Here is an 18,085-nt window from a genome sequence, read left to right as displayed (position 1 = left end):
CATGGGCGTGGTGGTGGGAGCTGGGCGAGGGGTTAGGCCGAGAGCGGGCAAGAGGCACCGCCGCCGTGGCTGGCAGCGACAGACTTTTCTTCGCCCCCAGCAGCGCCAAACCCACAAAGAGCGAAAATGGCGGTGAAAGCGGGCACTAGCGCCGGCCGACGATATCACCCGCATGCGGCCACAAAGTACTAAAGCTACCCACGCGGCACATCGCGCCCACCTGCTGCTGTCCGCGTCCGACAAGATTGCAGAGGGTGACTGTTGGGTACGGCCGTCGCACGCAGCAGGAGCCCTCGACGCCGATTGACGACTCGGATAGTAGACGACGACGACGGCGACGACGATAGCGACGACGACGATAACGGCAATCACGACAATCACGACAGCAACGACCCCCCCGACAAGGCCCGCCATGTGGAGGACCGGCCTGCTCTACCTCGACCGCGGGGACAGCTCCATCCTCAATGCGCTGCGCAATGCGGGGTACGACACGCAGCAGCAGCAGCAGCAGCAGCCGCCGCCCTCGTCGCCCTCGCGCACGCCCTCGCGCCGCTTCTCCATGGCCAGCGACACGGAGAGCGCGCTCGAGAGCAAGCTCAAGCACGAGATGCGGGCGCAGCAGGGCGTGCAGCACTGGGTCATGCCCGCCGACGTCAACGGGCTCAAGTTTGTGGCCAGCAGCCCCCGCGCGAGCCCCCGCACCCGCGCCCTCGACCCCGCCGACGCCCTGGGCCTGGCCACCGACGCCACGCTGTTCGAGGAGCCGCTCCTTTACTCGCTGGACCGAATAAAGGAAGACCGCCCCCCGCCCGAATACTTCCCCTACGACCAGCTGCAAAAGTCGCCCGACCTCAAGGACGACTCGGACGAGCCCGTCGCCGTGCACAAGCGCCGCCCCTCGCACCTGCGCTCGCCCTCGACGCCCACGCTCGAGTCGCGCCTGGCCACCACGCAGCGCTCGCGCACCCAACCCATCCGCACAAAGACCAACGAGGGCCTCCTGCAGCTGCAGGCAAACACAACCAAGCCCCAGCGCTCCGCCAACACGCACCAGCGCCGCATCTCGCTCGGCCTCCCCATCAAGACGGCCAATTCGCCCAGCGACAACCCCCGCCACCACCACCTCCAAAGCCCCACAAACACGCGCTCCCTCCTCCCCGCCACGCCCAAGCGCCTGACCAAGAAGACGCCCGCTGCCACGGCCATCCAGCAGGAGCGCGACCTCGAGTACAAGCACCGCCACACCTTCATCGGCACCGCCTCGCTGGACGATTTCCTCGAGGTGCTCGACGTTTCCCCCGAGCACACGACCAACAAGGACGCCATCATCCGCGCCTTTATCCTGCTTGCCTCGAGCGAACGCCTGCTCGCGCGCCAGGCGTCACTCAAGCCCGATGGGTGGAGCGTCATAGCCCGCACCTCTGCCGACACGGTCAACTCCGACTACGTCGAGCAGGCGCACGCCAAGCTTGGCTCCATTGTCCTGCGCCAATTCCTCGACCTCATCACCTTCAACGAAGATGAGGAGGCCAACGCCATGAGCGTCGTCGAAGCCTTTACTGCCGCAAGCCACCTGGATGCACAAGCGAGCAAGGCCACAGGGAGTAAGGCCAAAGCCTTTCGTAAATGGATGGTAAAAGCGCAGTCCGCCTAGGGCCATTGCTTTGTTTTTTGTCCCTTTTTTCTTCTTCTTCTTCTTCTTTTCTGCGCACACTTCACTGCCCTTCTCATGATAATGCGACACGATGATGCCGAATGTCTGATGTTATTACTACATAGCCCATCCCCCTTCCCTTCGTCCATGCTGCTACACCCTTTTTCCAGTTCACGCGCGCACACACACCCCCATCCCGCTCAGCCCCTTAGATTAGTGTATCCCCTTCTCCTCAACCCTCTTGTCCGCCATTAGGATAGTCACTGCGATTCCCACCTTGTTGTCAAGGCGCAGCTGCCAAAAAGAATAGACGACTTGGAAGCCGATTCACCACCCTTCTCCACTCGCCACCATTTGTCACGTTGTTTCAGATACCCGAAGATTGTTGTATTACATACTCGAAATGTACATTTGGCCATTATTTCACAAGTCTTTAGCATAGAGCTCACATCTAACTTGGCCTAGTTTCAGTACTCGTGCCACCGCCACAGCCCCCCTTGCGCCCGCTTCTCGACGACGTAGACGATACCGTGCCGTTGTCTCCCGATGCCGCCATCGACGAATGCGCAACACCGTCTGCGCATCCTCTCTCCCCGCCGTGACATGAGCCGTGACGCCCTAACCAGCTACAGGACGGAGTATTGAAGCGTGGCAACGTGTTGAACTGGGATTGTTCCAGGAGTAAGAGCTTTGAGAAGACGAATGTTATCTAAGAATTGCATGCAGACTCGGACATGTTGGATAACTATTGATGCACGAGCTGCATAACAAATTGAAAAGGATGGATGATGGGCGACGCCGTTTTGCAGACACCAGATTGGAACCCCCCATTCGCAGACGTCTAGATTGTTTACGCGCCTTGTTTTGCGGCTTTTGCCCGGGGTATGCTAGCACTAGCGCACGCTGGTCGGCTAGAGATGCTTGTTTTTTTCACGTGTTGCGTTGACGTCATTCTCCAATGAGATGGGTTTGAGTTTTTGTAGTGGTAGCGGAGCAAATGCCAAGCATTGCATGACAGGACCCTTGGCTGCCACCTGATGCTGATGCCACGAGCGATGCCCATGCACATACGACTCAGCCATGCATATCCTTTGCACAACTCCAGGGGAAAGCATCCATAGGGGAACCGGTAATCCTGCAGACTGCCACTACCACTGCATGTCCGTCCCGAGCCAATGCACAGCGGGATGCTGTGTCCACCCCAGCGCTTGCACTTGTATTGGCGCCCAGCGCAGCCTCGTCCTCGCAACAGCCATATGTGTAGATGGCTGCATTCCCACCCCTGCGCCACCCATGCTACATTCATTCTTGGCCAATTGTGGCGCACCCTCGTCAAACCTCCCCAGCCTCGGCGCTTTTGTTCCCGCCTTTCCAGCCGCATACATGTACGCAGCTTTCTGGCCGTGGCTACAGGTGCGTGGCTACGGAACTAGCGGATGTACTTGGCTCGTCCAAGTAAAAAAAAAGGGTCATGGGGTATGGAAACCCCGGCAGTTTAGCGCCGTCAGCATGGCAGGCTGGCACTGGCGGTCAGGCTGTCTGACTATTCAGCAGAGACAGAGAGATGAATAAAGAGGGCGGAGGGTCCTGGGTTCTCTTGCTTCCGTCTTCCGTCTTTGGATCCTAATCAAACCACCTTGTCCGTGGGCAAACTATACATATATATATATCTATCTATCTATCTATCTATATATTACATCAGACCGCCCGCGTCTTCTTCCACACTCTTCTCCATACAAGACATTTACCTCGTGTGGCTACTGGGTAGACTCAAGTACACATTCCACGCTTTCATACACACACACACACACACACACACAATGGCATCAAGCACAGTCAGTATTCCCCCCCTCGCACCACCTTCCTCCTTGACCCTCGACCCGATCCGATCCGATCCGCCCCTTGCCATGTACACACCAACTGCACATGTAACTAACCACGACACGCCACCCACAGAGCAACGTTCTCCTCTACTTTCTCGCAATCTTCTTGCCCTTTGTCACCGTCGCGCTGAAAGAAGGCTGCGGCGCACAATTGCTCATCAACATTGCCCTGTGCTGCCTGGCCTGGATTCCCGGCATCATCCACGCATGGTGGGTCATTAGCCAGGACGAGAAGAAGAAGGGCATTTGAGTAGTTGCCGCTTCATTTCGACGAGGGATTTAGCCATGTTTAGCGCTCTTTACCAGACTAAATGCTATCTATTATCCAGTGTCCATGTTCCTCAACCCTGCACAACAAACACTACTACTTACGTGACTTGTCTGATTGGACAATCGACTTTGTACGCCTACGCCCTACATGGATACAATGTCTCAGCAAAAAAAAAACAGGTACAATCTGCCAAGGGGCTCCACTGCCCTGACATATCTCCCGCTCTTCGCAGATTAGCGAGCAAGTCCAAGGTCACTAGATCTTACTTTACAGTACTTGGCAAGCGAGCAGTGCGGGACGAGACAAGACCACAACATCATGTCACAAAATAGCGTGTCTCAAGAGGACAACACGCATGATGGGAAGAAGAGAGAAAAAAAAGTATATTTGAAATGTAAACAGAGAAGGGAAAGTGACGCCTGTGCGTTTAGACAAAGTCTTTGGACATGACATGTCGTGTATATACATATAGGTTTGGACTCACAACGCCCTCGCTCAGCAAGACGAAGCACCGTTGGGAGTACCGCTCTTGTAGGCGCCGCCACTGTCGCCAAGGCACTCGGCAACCGTGACAAGCTTGAGGCCGTTGTTCTTGGCCCAGTTGATGAGCCAGGGGGTAAGCGTGTTGACGGTCGAGGCATACGTCTCGTGCATGAGACTGATGTGGCCGTTTCCGCCTGTGCCGGCCTGCTGGAACTTTTGCTGGCTCTGCTGCGGCGTCTTGCCGTTCCAGTCTTCGCTGTCCACGTCCGACGTGATGACGCGGTAGCCCAGGTTGCGCATCGTCGACAGCACGTTGCCGCCCGTGGCCAGGTACGGCGGGCGCATGTACGTGGGCTTCACCCCAATGATGTTGACGAGAGCTTGCTCGAGCCGCGTCATCTGCGTCGTCAGGTCGTTGGACGACAGCGATCCAAAGTTTTGCGGGTGCGACCAAGTGTGCGAGGCAATTTGGTGTCCGGACTTGTAGGCATTTTGCAGTGCAGATCGCTGGTTGTAGATGCATCCTATGGTTGTGTTAGGATATTTTCAATAAAAAAAAGAGAGAGAGACTAAGCAGTAGACAAGACGCATACCGTAGAGAGATCCAGTGACGAAAAAGGTTCCCTTTGCGCCACCGGCGTTGAGCGTGTCAACGAGCTTCTGGGTGAATTGCGATGGGCCGTCGTCGTATGCGAGGGCGATTTGGCCGGGGGCATTGCACTTTGTGATGACCTTGATACATTGTTAGTTTGGCCCACGACAGAAAACACGAATGCTGTTTATTCTAACAAGGGCGAGCATACCTGTCCAGCAGCGGGTCCACTCTGTCTCATGACATGGAGCGGATCGGGAATCGGGCCAGCGACGGCGACAGCAGCAAGGGCTGCAACGAAGAAGGATTTGACACCCATGTTTTCCTGTGTGCTGATGTAGTATGCACAGCACCTATCAGGCAGACGAAACCAATGAACAAAACTAACGACGCAAGCTGGAGAGGAATGACTAGTGGTACTCAGCTAGCATTCTGGTGCAATCCTTAAGTACAGCCAGCCAAGAAGGCGTCGGGGGACTACATTATCCTTCTAGGGCGTCTTGGCCTCGTTTATGGTAAACAATTTAGTCCTGATGCACCGGCGGGAGGCCATTAGGAGCACGGCATGTATGCCCCAAAGCGGAAAGACGGCCTTGGTTTGGTGAAACAAGCAGCCAATCTACCCAGCAGCTCGAGCCTAGGGAATCAGCCCTTGGGACGTGGTCGTGGCTTGGCAAGCGCATGCCTCCGTGCAGCAGGCGGAAACGCAGGTTAAAGCCATGCTTGGATGGGCGCGACTGGCGCGGGGCAGGGCGGAACCCGTTTTTTTCGCATTTGGAGTTTTGGTTTTCCGGTCTTGGACATGTACAGTGTATATTGCGTGCGTGGGTGGGCAGCCCTTTCGTCCGGACGCGGAACACGCTGCGTGTCATGCAGTGCCGCCGGCTAATCATCGGGCAGCCCTGTGCAGCGGGAGAGAAGCTTGGTATTGCGCCAAGTAGACCCGCGTAATGACAAGTCCAACTATCAACATGCCAAGCACGAAATAAACTCGTGGCAGAATTCATGAGCACCATTGCCACAGGGATCGTTGTATTTATCCAGGCTGAAACATGCCATGAGGTTTCTACAAATAGCGCTTGGCCAACACGTCCCTTATTACATGTATTACATGTACCCCATATATTCACTCACGACCCGATATTCATCATGGCCCAAGTTCCAGTTTCAGGCCTTTGAATTTAACAGGCCTGCCATGATGGCATTGAGGGGACTGCGGATGCAGCTCTGGCCACCCCAAAATATACATCTTCGTTTGCTTGCTATGGCATGCCAGCTATGGTGCTTGTTTCGACGTCACATCATTCATCACATGCCCATGCACAGTCAGTACAACAGCAACCAAACGTAGACGGCGCTGAGCGCAAACTATCAATTTGTATTGGGGACAGGCCAACGAGGCGTAATAAAGCTTGCTAGGTGGTACTGAAAATATAGCGAATGGAAATGTAGTTGGAAAAGAAGAGTGCAAAAGTCAATTTGACGGGGGGGGGCAGACGAATCCATGCCGCTCACACAGCACTCGTCACCCAAGTGTGACTGCAGAATACAGCTTCGACAGTTGAGCTCATCCAATGTTGAATAGACCTCGGCAATCATGGCTACAATGATTGCATTACATGCCTACCATCCTCCGCACCATGCCCTGCACAACCTGCGAGACTTCGGCGTCTTTGCAGCGGTGCTCATTTCCGCCAATAGCACTGGCTGCGCAGCCATCGGGGTAGAAGAAGCTCGCCAGAGCGATAATAATATATGCGGCAATGAGCAAGCTACCCTCTAGGTAGTTGCTCCGTCCGTCTAGGACCAGGAAATTTACAACGAGAACCGTCACGAAGAGGGCAACCGTTTCGAAAATATTAAAGTAGAGCGTCATGTCCTTGCCCATCATCCAGCCAAGCACCACAATCACCGGCGTGATGAAAATGGCGATTTGGATAGACGAGCCGACAGCGATACCAATAGACAGATCCATCTTGTTCTTCATGGCCACCGTCACAGCCGTCACGTGCTCTGCGGCGTTGCCAACAATGGGAAGAATAATGAGTCCAATGAAGGATTGACTGATGCCAGACGTCTCGACCATGGGTTCGATGGCGTCGCTCATAAAGTCGGCACATACAGCAACGAGACCAGTGCTGATCAGAAGCATGAAGATGGCAGCCTTGATGGACATGTCGGGCGTCTCGTCAGCTTCGTCATTTTCATCCAAGTCCATGGCGGCCTGGGGCGAGGCAACCGGGCGGTTGGCAGCGTTGGCATCCGAGGGTGTGCGGCCGATTTTGTCTGGCAGGGATTTGGAACGACGGAGAGGTGCACGAAGGGCCGTGTTGTCGCGAGGCGCTGCCATGCGAATGTTGGGAGCAGGGCCTCCCAGTGGAGCCTGATTCTGAGGGTTCGAAAAGACATTGTTGGAAAGCAGCGAAGGCAGACCAGGGCGATTGTACCGGCGTGCGTTGGCGGGCGCGGCCGGGCTTTCCTGAGGCACCTCTGCAAAGGTAACCTTGGGCGTAGGCTCTGGCGGTGCCACCTCCTTCTCGGGAATGGTACTAACCCTGTTGCGGTCACGGCGGTCGCGTTTGCTCTTCTTGTGTCTGCGCCTCTCCTTCTTGGTCATGGACTGCGACGTGTGCGAGGCGGCCTCAAAGTCACGGACAACTGGCACATGGTGGTCAGTGTCGGCTTCGTCGCCGCTCATGACGTCAAACGAGTGTCTGCGAGATCTGGCGGGGAGGCCAGTGTTGGCAGTGGTAACGCTATTGGTCCTTTCCCGCTCCATGTCAAAGGGACTCTGGTGAGGCTCTCCTTCGGGCGAGCTTAGAGCCGACAGCGCGCTTCCTTCTTTGGTGGAGCTAGCACTAGACTTGCGACGGAGCCTCTTCACCATGCGCTTGGCCTTTTTCTTCATAGTGCCATCCGAGTTGGAAGAGCCGTCGCTGTCGCTGCTGCTGTCACTGGACGACGAGTCTGAGCTGGACGAGTCAAAGGCGCCCGCCAAGACACCCGGGTGTGACTCCTCGTCAATAATGTGCTGCGGGGTGCTGGCATAGAGGTACCGGTGGCTCTTCAGCTGGAAGAGCAGGTAGAGGGCATAGACGAGCAACAAGATGACACTGGTGCCGCGACTGACGTACAGCGTCTCGTGGTCGGCAATGGCATTGTCCTCGAAAGCAGCATGGAAAGCAGTGGGCAGCAGAAGACTGGTGACGGCCAATGCAAGCATGACACCGCTCATCTGGGTGACGGTGTTGTTGTAGACCTGCTCCTGGTACTTGAGGCCGCCCAGCAAAAAGGCCATGCCGAGAATGAGGAGCAGGTTGGCGAGGATGGAGCCGAGCAGCGAGGCCTGCACGACCTCGATCTGGCCCGAGGCAAGCAGGATGATGAAGAGAATGAGCTCAACGGCGTTGCCAAACGACACGTTGAGCAGAGCGCCAAGGGCATCTCCCACGCGAGCAGCGACGACTTCGGTCGCATGGGCAAGCAGGCCGGCCAGGGGGATGATGGCAATGGCGTTCATGGAGAAGACAATCTCCGACTTCATGCCGGCCAGCTTGACGGCAATGCCGAGCGGCACGAAGACGAGCAGGACATTGATCCAGCTGTGGGTGATTGCGTTCTTGGTGTGGGTGAGGAATCGCAGGGAGCCGTTCTTGATGCGCGCGGGCGAGTAGAACGGGCGCTTCTCGGATCCTATGGCGGAAGACGCATCTCCATGGGGCGGGGTATTGGACCTGGACGCGAGGGGCTTTTCATTGTTGGCCGAGTCTGCGCGGGCGTCGATGCTGTTGGTGTTGCTGCTGGCGGCGCTGGTGCCATGGATGGTGGCGTGGGGGGCGTGGGTCGGGAGGACAGTGACGGTCTTGCGTCCCAAGCCAAGTGCAGACGCTGCCTTAGACTTGAAGCTGCGTATAGAGGGATCGTCGGGTTCTCCCATCGGTTTTGGTGTAGGGACGGCTGGAGGGGGGATGAGTACCGTTAAATGTACGTACTCTGGCGCGCGAGGGTATGGGTGAGGGGCGGGCGGATGGCCAAGAAAGTGAAGCGGCCGTCGGGGCCTTATCTATGCGCGGCGGCCGCCTTGGCCTTGGCCGCCTCACGCACTCGCGCACACGGACCGCCACCCACCACCCACGCCGCCCGGCGAATGACGTCGATGCGCCGCCTCACCTGCGCGCGCGCCACGCACAGCCTCAGTGGCGGCGACGGTATTGGCATCCTGCTTGCACTTGCATGTTGCTTGTTTGTAGCAGACATGCACCGGCTGCTTGTCCGGTCAACGTGTCAGCCAGCACCAAGCCTGGCCCGCGGAGCCACGAGCAATTGGCCTCCACCGAGACACGGTGGCCGTGGCTGCTGCGAGTCAAGTGGGCGAGAGCGAGAGCGTGACCACAACAGTGTCTAGCAGAGAGCCCGGCCTTGCCTCGATGTTACATGGACCTGCACTTGGGTGAAGTAGCATGTATGCACATGGACTCTAGACATGGCGCGAACCATTCAACATGCGTATCTTGCGCCCGGCGTGCCTCTGATTGGCTGCAGCCGCCTCCCGCCCGGCATCCAGTCCAGGCGGTGCACTCACACTCACACTCACACTCACGCTCACACTGCATTCTCCGACTACGCACGCCGTACCAGTCCATGGCCACTAGCCACACGCATGCATTCCCACACTCGTGCCTCAGCCACAGAAGTGGCGCGTCACCGTGCGCGGCTGCTCCATGGCCCCTGCTTTATTGGCTGTCACGGCCTTGCTGACGTCCAACCGTCGTGTGCCATGAAACAGCCTTCGTATTGTCGTATGTATATGTAGACGTGTGTCCATGGACGCCTGAGCCGTTGCCCTCCCAATCCCTTTTTCCCTTCTGTGCCCTCTACGCAGCTCCCTCCCGCAACAAGCACAACCACCACAACAACCTCCCCTTTTCCCGCTCTGCATCCGCCCTCAGATACTCGGTTCCGCCATGGCCAGATGGTCCGACATGGACAGCGTGCGCACCCACCACTCTCCCCCAACCCAACCCGTACCCTTGATGTACACACCCCGCCCACTATGGTACACTAGCTAACCAACGCCCACGCAGGACGCCGAGAGGCTCCCGCCCGGTTTTCAACGCATCGGCTACGACTCGGACACGCAAACATACACGTTCCGCGACGACAAAGGCAACACCTATGAATCCGACCCCGGCAACCGCTATGGCGAGCTGCATCTCGTTGCCGAGCCCTCTCCTCATGAGACGTACTTGGACGCACCCGGCCAACATGGTCCACCCGCCAGCAACTTTGACGACATGTTGCACGACCAGGAACGCGCCATCAAAAAGCAAAACCGCGACGCCCTGCGCATCATGCTGCCTTTTGCCCTGCTCGTCCTTGTTTTTTTGATCCTCGTCTTCAAGCTCGTGTACCGAAGCGACGACGGGCCCCCCAAAGACGACATCCTGGACTGTGGCCCCGACACCCAGCAGCTGCTCATTCAAAAGGGGGATACATGCTGGAAATTTGCCCAAGCATCTAGCATCACGGTCCAAGAGTTGCTAGCCCTGCGCGGCAACGAGGCCCTGGACTGTCATCGACTAGCCATTGGCAAGCTCATCTGTGTGCCCAGCTAGACAGACCCATGTGCATGCAGGGCCCCAAAAAAACATGGCCAAGCTCTCGTGCTGCTAAATGCTATCATTGGTTGTTGATGTTTGCTCTCTTCAAAACAAACAAGTTGTAATGTACACGCTGCCATCCTACGCTGCAATGCTACGCAGCCAGTCATCATACTCTCAAGAGTGGAATCATTGCCCGAGCCGTCGTCAGCCTGCTCATGCTATACCACGCCATATCCCACAAAATCAATCAATAAATCACCCCCCCTCTACCTTCACCGACCCCCCTCCACATCCTTGAATGTGGCTGGGCTAGGCGGCACCAGCGGCCCCTTGACCCCGTCGTTTCCGTGGGGCTCCACATACCCCGGTGCCTTGCCGTACTCCCCAGAAAAGTACTTGTGGAAGTCTTGGCTCTCCTCAAACGGTCGCGGTCCAAGTAGCCGGATCATGTCTTCACGACCCAGCATCTCCTTCTTGAGCAGCTCTTCCGCAACCAGCCCTACCTCATGCTTCTTCTCCGTAAGCAGGTCTTTGCACTGCTTGTATGCTTCGTCCACAATGCGCTTGACCTCCATGTCAATGTTCTTGGCCGTGTCTTCCGAGAAAGGCTTCGTCAGTTGCTGGCCCTCGCCATCTTCAAAGTAGATGTAGCCAATCTTCTTGCTCATCCCCCATTTGCTGACCATGGCAGTCGCCATCTGCGTCACCTTGCGGAAGTCGTCCGACGCTCCAGACGTCACAGTGTCGAAATGTAGCTCTTCAGACACACGCCCACCAAGCGTCATGGCCATACGATCCATCAGCTGGTTCACATTCATCAGGTAAGTGTCGCCGTTAGGCAGGTACTGCGCATAGCCGAGCGCTCCCTGCCCACGCGGGATGATGGACACTTTGAGAAGAGGGTCCGCCCACTTGAAGTACCAACCGCAGATGGCATGCCCGGCTTCGTGGTATGCCACAGTCTTCTTCTCTTCGGGCTTGAGCACGAGCGACTTCTTCTCGAGGCCACCAATCACTCGCTCAATGGCTTGTTCAAAATGCACCATGGCCACGGTATCGGCGTTGGCGCGGGCGGCTGATGCCTGTTAGTCATCAACAGTACAAGTCGAAGAAAACAGAACCTCTTACCAATCAATGCAGCTTCGTTGACACAGTTGGCAATGTCGGCACCAGAGAACCCTGGTGTCAAAGCTGCTAGCCTGCCCTTCAAGAACTCCATGTCTTCGTTGGTGATGATCTTCTTCAAATGAACGCCGAAAATCTGGGCACGGCCGTCCATGGTGGGCTTGTCAATGTTGATGTGCCTATCGAAACGACCAGGTCGCATGAGGGCCTTGTCCAGCACATCCGGTCGGTTGGTACCCGCCAAAACAACCACTTGCTCGGTAGTGTTGAAACCATCCATCTCCGTGAGAATCTGATTCAGCGTAGCCTCCCGCTCATCATTGCCTCCGCCGAAATTTTGCTTGGATCGAGCACGGCCAATGGCATCGATTTCGTCAATGAAGATGATGCACGGCGTGCTCTTGCGCGCGTTGGCAAACAAGTCTCGGACTCGCGAGGCACCAACACCGACGAACATCTCAACAAACTCGGATCCACTGACACTGAAGAATGGAACCCCAGACTCTCCAGCAGTAGCCTTGGCAAGCAGCGTCTTACCAGTACCGGGGGATCCTGAGAGAATAGCACCACGCGGTATCTTTGCGCCGAGCTTCTGGAACCGACTTGGGTCCTTGAGGAAGGACACAAACTCCATAATCTCTTGCTTGGCCTCGTCCATTCCAGCAACATCACTGAACTTGACTTTGACGTCTGTCTCATGATTGAACTTTTTGGCGCGGCTCTTGCCCATGCCAAAGACACCGCCACCGCCTCCTGCTCCGCCTCCTGCGCGTCTTGTAAAGTAGAATAGTGCACCGAGAAGGAGAATCGTGGGTCCAAATGACAAGAAGGTTCCAAACCACGAGATTTCACTCGAGTATGCGACGGGGATGCGCTCCGAGCTGGGAATGCCCAGCTCATATTGCGCATCGTCCATCTTGCGCTCAAACGCCTCGACAGAGCCAATAGTGAAGTAGTAGTAGAAGTTGGGGTTGACAGAGGGAGAGTCGGGGTACATGGAGGCCACTGCCTCGCGGTGCAGGTGCACCTTTGCCTTGTTCCCGTTGAGAATGACAATCTTCTCGACCAGGCCCTTGTCCAGGAACGTCGTCCGGAACTCTTGCCATGTAATCTCCTTTGTATTTTCGCCTGGGAAGATCATCTTGTACGTGAGGTAGGCAAGGAAAGCGCTGATGACAATGGTATTTGTGTCCATGCTGCCGCCGAAGCCAGGCCCACTAGGACCGCCAGGACCGCCAGCGCTGCCCTTGGATTCCTTGCCTGGGCCTGGGTCGTGTGCGCCCGACTTTTGGTGCGACTTTTGCGAGCTCTCGTCTTTGAACTTTTGCTGATCGGCTACCTTGCGGGCCATGTTGGTAGTTAGGCGTGAGATCTTTGCAGCCGTAGCCAGATCCAGCTTCTCGCCTCTTTCCAGCCTGTCCATCTCTAGGCGCAGCTCAGGCGGTATGCCGTTCCGCTTGATTTCGTCCATTGCCTCCTTGATATATTGCTTCTGAGCCTTTGGGACGCCCATGGATACAAATGACACCAGCTGATCCAGCATCCTCTCCTCCTCTGGCGTGAGTTTGGACATCTGAGGCTGTCCTTGATTGCTCTTGTTTAAATTCGCAGCTTCATCAGAATCGAGCCTCTCGCTACGGCCGTCCTCCTTCACTCGGTCATCGTCCTTTTTGTTCTTTGGCTCTTCGGGGGGCCCGGTCGCAAACCTCCGGGCGCGTTGCTGGGCGTATATGCATTGTGGTAGCGGTGCGCGTGTCCGTAATGTGCGGGGTGCCCTTGCAGCAGCGGCATTGATGTACGGTCGGGACAGACGTGCGAGGTTGCCTGATTGCCGGAGCAGTGTGGACATGGCGGCGGCCTAGGCGAAGCGTCGGTGGATCGAGGAGGGGCAGCAGCAGGTAACGAGGGAATCGGGTATAATACAGTAAAGGGAGGAATGGAAAAGAAAGGAGATGGCGGTACAAAGAGGAGACCGCGCCGGGTTGGACTGGACTGCCACGCGCGCTGGCGGCGGAAAAGAGTCTTGTGGCGGGTTAGGCACTTGATGGCAAAAGCTAAGACATGACAGAATCATCGAAGTTGCCTCGATCACCGACACGCCGACTGACTAAGCGGGGCCGCCCGACCTGGCTGGACGCGTGAACATGTGCCTGTCGCACCAACCTGGACCCTCCATCAGCAACTGTCAGAAGCCGCCTGAGATTAATTGGCCCATGGCAGCCTGCGCTTTGCAGCAGCCATGCATGACATCAGCACAGTCACATATTGTTCACGCCACTTTGGCCCTTGTGGATGCGACATGGCCCAAATGGCTTCGTGCCCTGTGTTGCAGACATCCATCTATGTAGATTGTGCAAGTCGTGCACTCAACCACAACGAGTGCTTGCAATGCGCTCCAATGCTCGGAGCAGGGCACGTGGCGAATTGTTGGTTATCGTGTCAGGCCTACTACGACGCTCTTCGGTGCTGTAGAGGTAGCCGGGAGAGCCGACAAAGCATCCATACAGTCAAACAAACGGGAAGACGCAGATTCAAGTCGTGGTTGTACAGTCTATTTGTCGTCTTGCTACAGTGGCCTAGCATGTTGTGTATCTCCCCCACGTGAGTCCTTCAACGACATGCACTGCCCTCCATCAAGCCGGCTTCTCTTTCTCCTCAGCGCATTTACTCCTCGTCACCGTACAGAGCACGGCCCGTCTTGGAGTTGAGGAACTCGTTCCTAGTTTCGCAGTCAGTCTTGATTCCAAATGGCGTTGCGTTCCGCCCAGTGCCCTGACGTCGCGCACCTCAGCCCGCTATCGACTCACCTCTCAATCGCCCATTGCATGGTTCCGTAGGCAATGGCTAGCGGTGGAATGAAGTAGAGGACCTGGTTCTTTGATCGGCGAACGACGTTCCAGAAGCCCTTGCTGAGGAACTGGGCCATGGGGCGTTGTCGGTTGGGGCTCAGCGCATAGGTAACGATGCCCTTGCCGGGCCGGCCACCTCCCTCGTAGGGGTTACCCCATGCGCCAATGTGCCATCTATGCCAGTGTCAGCATACGCTTCGCGCTACTCGGCCAGGCACACGTGTGCCTGGTATGCAGTGCCATCTGGGGTGCGGGATCTTTCGAGGCGGACACGGGTGCTGTGGCGTGCGGGGAGGGTCGAGACATACGTGGTCTTGGTCTTTGCGTTGGTTTCGGGTCCGAGGGCCATTGTGAAGATGTCAGGTGTGCGTGTGGACGTGCAATGGGATGGGCTGGCGGCCGTGACGCTGATGTTGGAAAGCTGCAATCCGAGCTGCGATGCCAAGCCTTTTCTCTCACTAGCGCCCAACTAGGCAAGGTTTGGATTTGAAGAATCAGTCACACGCGATTGGTCAATCACCACCATAAACACTACTTTACAAGGCGACCACGACAGTGGCCTGCACATTGCAAATGAGAACTTGTTTTATGCAACACCATCATGTCTTTTAATTACTCAACCAATAATAGAGGTGCATATATTCGACTATTTTCTATTTTACTGACTCTGGCCACTCCTACTGCCCTCACCTTGACTGGCTTGACTACCCTGCCCTTGGCCAGAAATGGCACCCCGACGACGAGAACCGTCTAGTATGTATGTGCCGTAGATTTCCGGCATATTTTTAATTCTCGTGAAATAGGTTTAGATTAGCTGGTATGATCGCGTACGAATTCGTGAACTCGGACTGTTACTTGATTGGAAGAGCGAACGCACGGGATGGAGTTAATGATATAATTACCGTGCTAGTTCGATGTGATGCTGGAAACAATGTCATGCGAGGTTGTTGTGAAGAAAACGGGAGATTGTTGCAGTAGAGATATGAAGTTGTTGTAAAGGAAAAACGAAGTCATTGTAAAGGGCGTGTGGAAATCGCAAGAAGTAGATGAAGGAAGAAAATTTCAAGATGCTTCATACAAGGTTATGTTCCAGGAGGGTGTCATATGTTTCAGTGAACATGTCTCTTTGTCTAAATGTCTTATTCAAATGGCCATTCCATAATAAGTCACGTGTCTAGCTTTGAACATTAACACCAAACCAATCACTGAATACATATTCCAAATAGATGCAGTATTTTCACTGCCATGATAACGCCCTATATAATATGCACGTGGATTGCGTCTAGCCTGCAGAGGAGAAAGAATCGCTTCACGCCTGTGCGTAGTTGATGCACCTACAGACGTAATCTTCTGTGGCGTTAGCATGCATCTGGCGTGATCAGGTGCGTAATTTCTCTCTAATTGTATAGCCTCTTCGATAGTTCATTATGCAAGTATTTAACTAGCCTATTGGATGATAGTAACGGATACAATTCTTATTTTCTTATTAGAGAAAGGAAAAGCATAGAACAACTTTCATGAGACATTTTTTTGAAATATACAACTTAGGGCTTTTTGAGCATGATATTGCATGAAAGTTGGACAATTAGGCATTGAAAGAGTTATACGCTGAGCTTATTAGTCTTATATATACTATTATCTAGAAACGGAATAACAGAACACTAGAGACGAATCCAGTCATGTCCACGGCTCTGCTATCCTCTTTTCTGTTTGGATCGAGTGTTGTTATTTTAGAGACGTGGTGAACACTATGCAAATTCGAAGAACGCATGACAATATGCAGAGTTTCAACAGGCATTTATGCGTCGTTGATGTTTTCAGTGTTTGTTGGTGCTGTAGGTATAAAACCCTACCATGATACGGGCTCGGAAAGTGCGTCCATATCTGCTTGTGTGTACATATGGATACTCATTTAATAGACGACACACTTCGTCTGCAACACACTTGGCGTCTTGCTCCGTGAGACAGATACTAACATTTAAAGGACCAGCAATGACAATGTAGCTATGCTTATTTGACACCCTGGTTGGTGAGTCATGGTTGGTTCGGCCTTTGTAACGCCTCCAACTTCTCGTGGTAGCTTCATCCAGCTTTTGAGGTTTTGGAAGAGCTGACATTCTTTTCATCTAGATGCAGGCTCCGTGGGATTTCACACGAAGAGTTTCCAAGCATCAATTTACATCTCGCATTTGTCCATCAATCTCAACTGTTTTTAATCCCTGCCTTAGTCGCAGTGGCTGTATATTCTTGGTTTAGACCGCAATTGATAACTTACTCCTCCACTCGGCTTTGTAAGTCCCTGTTCGATATATCTGGTAGGTTTCCGAGAAAATTGAGGTCGATTTTATCCATGATGACAGACTTCGGGGTTGGTTCCGCTACCTCCTCGATGGACAATTCGGGCTATGAACCCAGTCATAGATTGTCAGAACCACACATACTCGTACGACAATGCCCAACTAGCACCTCTGCTCTCGATTACTAGTCAACTGCTTTGTTCTTACTCCAAATTCAAACACTTTAACACGAAACCTACAATGTCGAACGCGCAAACCCAGGATGAAACACTGTACTAACGGGTTTTCGATCAATTAAACAATGAGAACTCTGGAAGCTGCGTTACCCAGGTAAAACACATTCTGAGATAAGTTCATAATCCGTCATGTTCGGCACGGGTAGTGAAAGTACTATAGCAACTGCCCCTTCCACCGTACTATGTCTTGAAGTATTACATACTCATCGCTTGTGCTATTGAGAATTGGCATGATGGAAATATCTACTCCTGCTGAGTCTGTACATGGCTATTATACCGAGAAAGCTCAGATGCAGAAAGACCAGGCACGATTGAAGCTACTAGCTAGGCTGAGAGACGAGCTGGACGAGCTGGATGACTGTAGACTTAAAGAAATTATAGACATACACTAGTCGACGTGATATCATGAGCAGCAACACAAAATAAAGATATAGAGGATAATTTACCAGAGGTATATATATACAGCAAGGTCGACATGTACTTTAAGGACAAGCGGATAATGAGGGAAGTGGAAGCAGACAACAAGGACCTGGCTGCGTCAAAGCAGCGCAAGCGTTCTAGAAGTCCACTAGGCCTCAAGGACTCGACCAAGTGATGAGTCATGTCTTATCCTGAACTCTGATCCAGGCGTTGATGTTTTAGTTTTGGGTTGCGCTGATTACTGCAACATGTACTTAACAAGTAGTGTGATGATTGAACTTGGAATGAATACTTGGCTGTTGATTACGCATCAATTAACAAAGAAAAAGACTGATGTATCCCAAGTAGCAAAAGAAAGAGTAATGACAGATTATACTAGACTGTACAATCCGCAAGGATTAAAGTTTCAATCTCTATTCCCTCCTACGGTACAAAGAAAAATCGCTCAAGAAGAAAAGGGGTAGTCTCTATACACTTCCACCAGATAATATTTACTGCAAGAGAAACTTGATGTCTTCCCTAGGAAAGTTTGTTTCTCAAGTTAGCTTCTTTGTAATCACTCTCTCATGTTTTGAAGTTTGCACTAAAGAAGCCTTTTTAGTGTTCGCTTAGTACTATTATTATTATTATTATTATTATTCCATTAGAGTCTATCTGCAGTCAGTGACTATG

The 18,085-nt window shown here is 53.9% G+C and overlaps 7 protein-coding genes across 7 annotated transcripts; 3 read left to right on the top strand and 4 right to left on the bottom strand.

Annotated features, from left to right (window-relative positions):
- Positions 1–412: 412 nt before the first annotated feature.
- On the top strand, positions 413–1,654 carry SETTUDRAFT_102391 (uncharacterized protein; the record flags this gene model as incomplete). Its single annotated transcript, XM_008023778.1, has 1 exon — positions 413–1,654. The coding sequence occupies one exon, from the start codon at positions 413–415 to the stop codon at positions 1,652–1,654; it is 1,242 nt and encodes a 413-aa protein (XP_008021969.1).
- A 1,820-nt stretch (positions 1,655–3,474) lies between these two features.
- SETTUDRAFT_25304 (uncharacterized protein) lies at positions 3,475–3,787 on the top strand (the record flags this gene model as incomplete). Its single annotated transcript, XM_008023619.1, has 2 exons — positions 3,475–3,489; positions 3,611–3,787. The coding sequence occupies 2 exons, from the start codon at positions 3,475–3,477 to the stop codon at positions 3,785–3,787; spliced, it is 192 nt and encodes a 63-aa protein (XP_008021810.1).
- A 444-nt stretch (positions 3,788–4,231) lies between these two features.
- Positions 4,232–5,202, bottom strand: SETTUDRAFT_145489 (carbohydrate esterase family 4 protein; the record flags this gene model as incomplete). The annotated part of the gene is made up of 3 exons (XM_008023777.1): positions 4,232–4,815; positions 4,885–5,023; positions 5,095–5,202. 3 exons carry the CDS (start codon positions 5,200–5,202, stop codon positions 4,304–4,306), a joined length of 759 nt encoding a protein of 252 aa, XP_008021968.1. The 3' UTR covers positions 4,232–4,303.
- Positions 5,203–6,246: 1,044 nt separating this feature from the next.
- SETTUDRAFT_166995 (uncharacterized protein) lies at positions 6,247–8,870 on the bottom strand. Its single transcript, XM_008023776.1, has one exon. The coding sequence runs from the start codon at positions 8,818–8,820 to the stop codon at positions 6,499–6,501; it is 2,322 nt and encodes a 773-aa protein (XP_008021967.1). The 5' UTR covers positions 8,821–8,870; the 3' UTR covers positions 6,247–6,498.
- Positions 8,871–9,847: 977 nt separating this feature from the next.
- Positions 9,848–10,498, top strand: SETTUDRAFT_36685 (carbohydrate-binding module family 50 protein; the record flags this gene model as incomplete). The annotated part of the gene is made up of 2 exons (XM_008023675.1): positions 9,848–9,874; positions 9,968–10,498. The coding sequence occupies 2 exons, from the start codon at positions 9,848–9,850 to the stop codon at positions 10,496–10,498; spliced, it is 558 nt and encodes a 185-aa protein (XP_008021866.1).
- Positions 10,499–10,758: 260 nt separating this feature from the next.
- On the bottom strand, positions 10,759–13,460 carry SETTUDRAFT_158659 (uncharacterized protein; the record flags this gene model as incomplete). Its single annotated transcript, XM_008023775.1, has 2 exons — positions 10,759–11,561; positions 11,615–13,460. 2 exons carry the CDS (start codon positions 13,458–13,460, stop codon positions 10,759–10,761), a joined length of 2,649 nt encoding a protein of 882 aa, XP_008021966.1.
- An 815-nt stretch (positions 13,461–14,275) lies between these two features.
- SETTUDRAFT_158658 (uncharacterized protein) lies at positions 14,276–14,809 on the bottom strand (the record flags this gene model as incomplete). The annotated part of the gene is made up of 3 exons (XM_008023774.1): positions 14,276–14,330; positions 14,419–14,634; positions 14,769–14,809. 3 exons carry the CDS (start codon positions 14,807–14,809, stop codon positions 14,276–14,278), a joined length of 312 nt encoding a protein of 103 aa, XP_008021965.1.
- Between the last annotated feature and the right edge of the window lie 3,276 nt (positions 14,810–18,085).

This window comes from Exserohilum turcica (assembly GCF_000359705.1).
Source record: "Exserohilum turcica Et28A unplaced genomic scaffold SETTUscaffold_11, whole genome shotgun sequence".
Taxonomy (NCBI): domain Eukaryota; kingdom Fungi; phylum Ascomycota; class Dothideomycetes; order Pleosporales; family Pleosporaceae; genus Exserohilum; species Exserohilum turcicum.
This window is presented reverse-complemented; position numbering and strand designations above follow the sequence as displayed.

Bases quoted from the DNA above. Each gene is read 5' to 3' on its own strand.
- SETTUDRAFT_166995 (XM_008023776.1), bottom strand. From the start codon at position 8,820: ATGGGAGAACCCGACGATCCCTCTATACGCAGCTTCAAGTCTAAGGCA.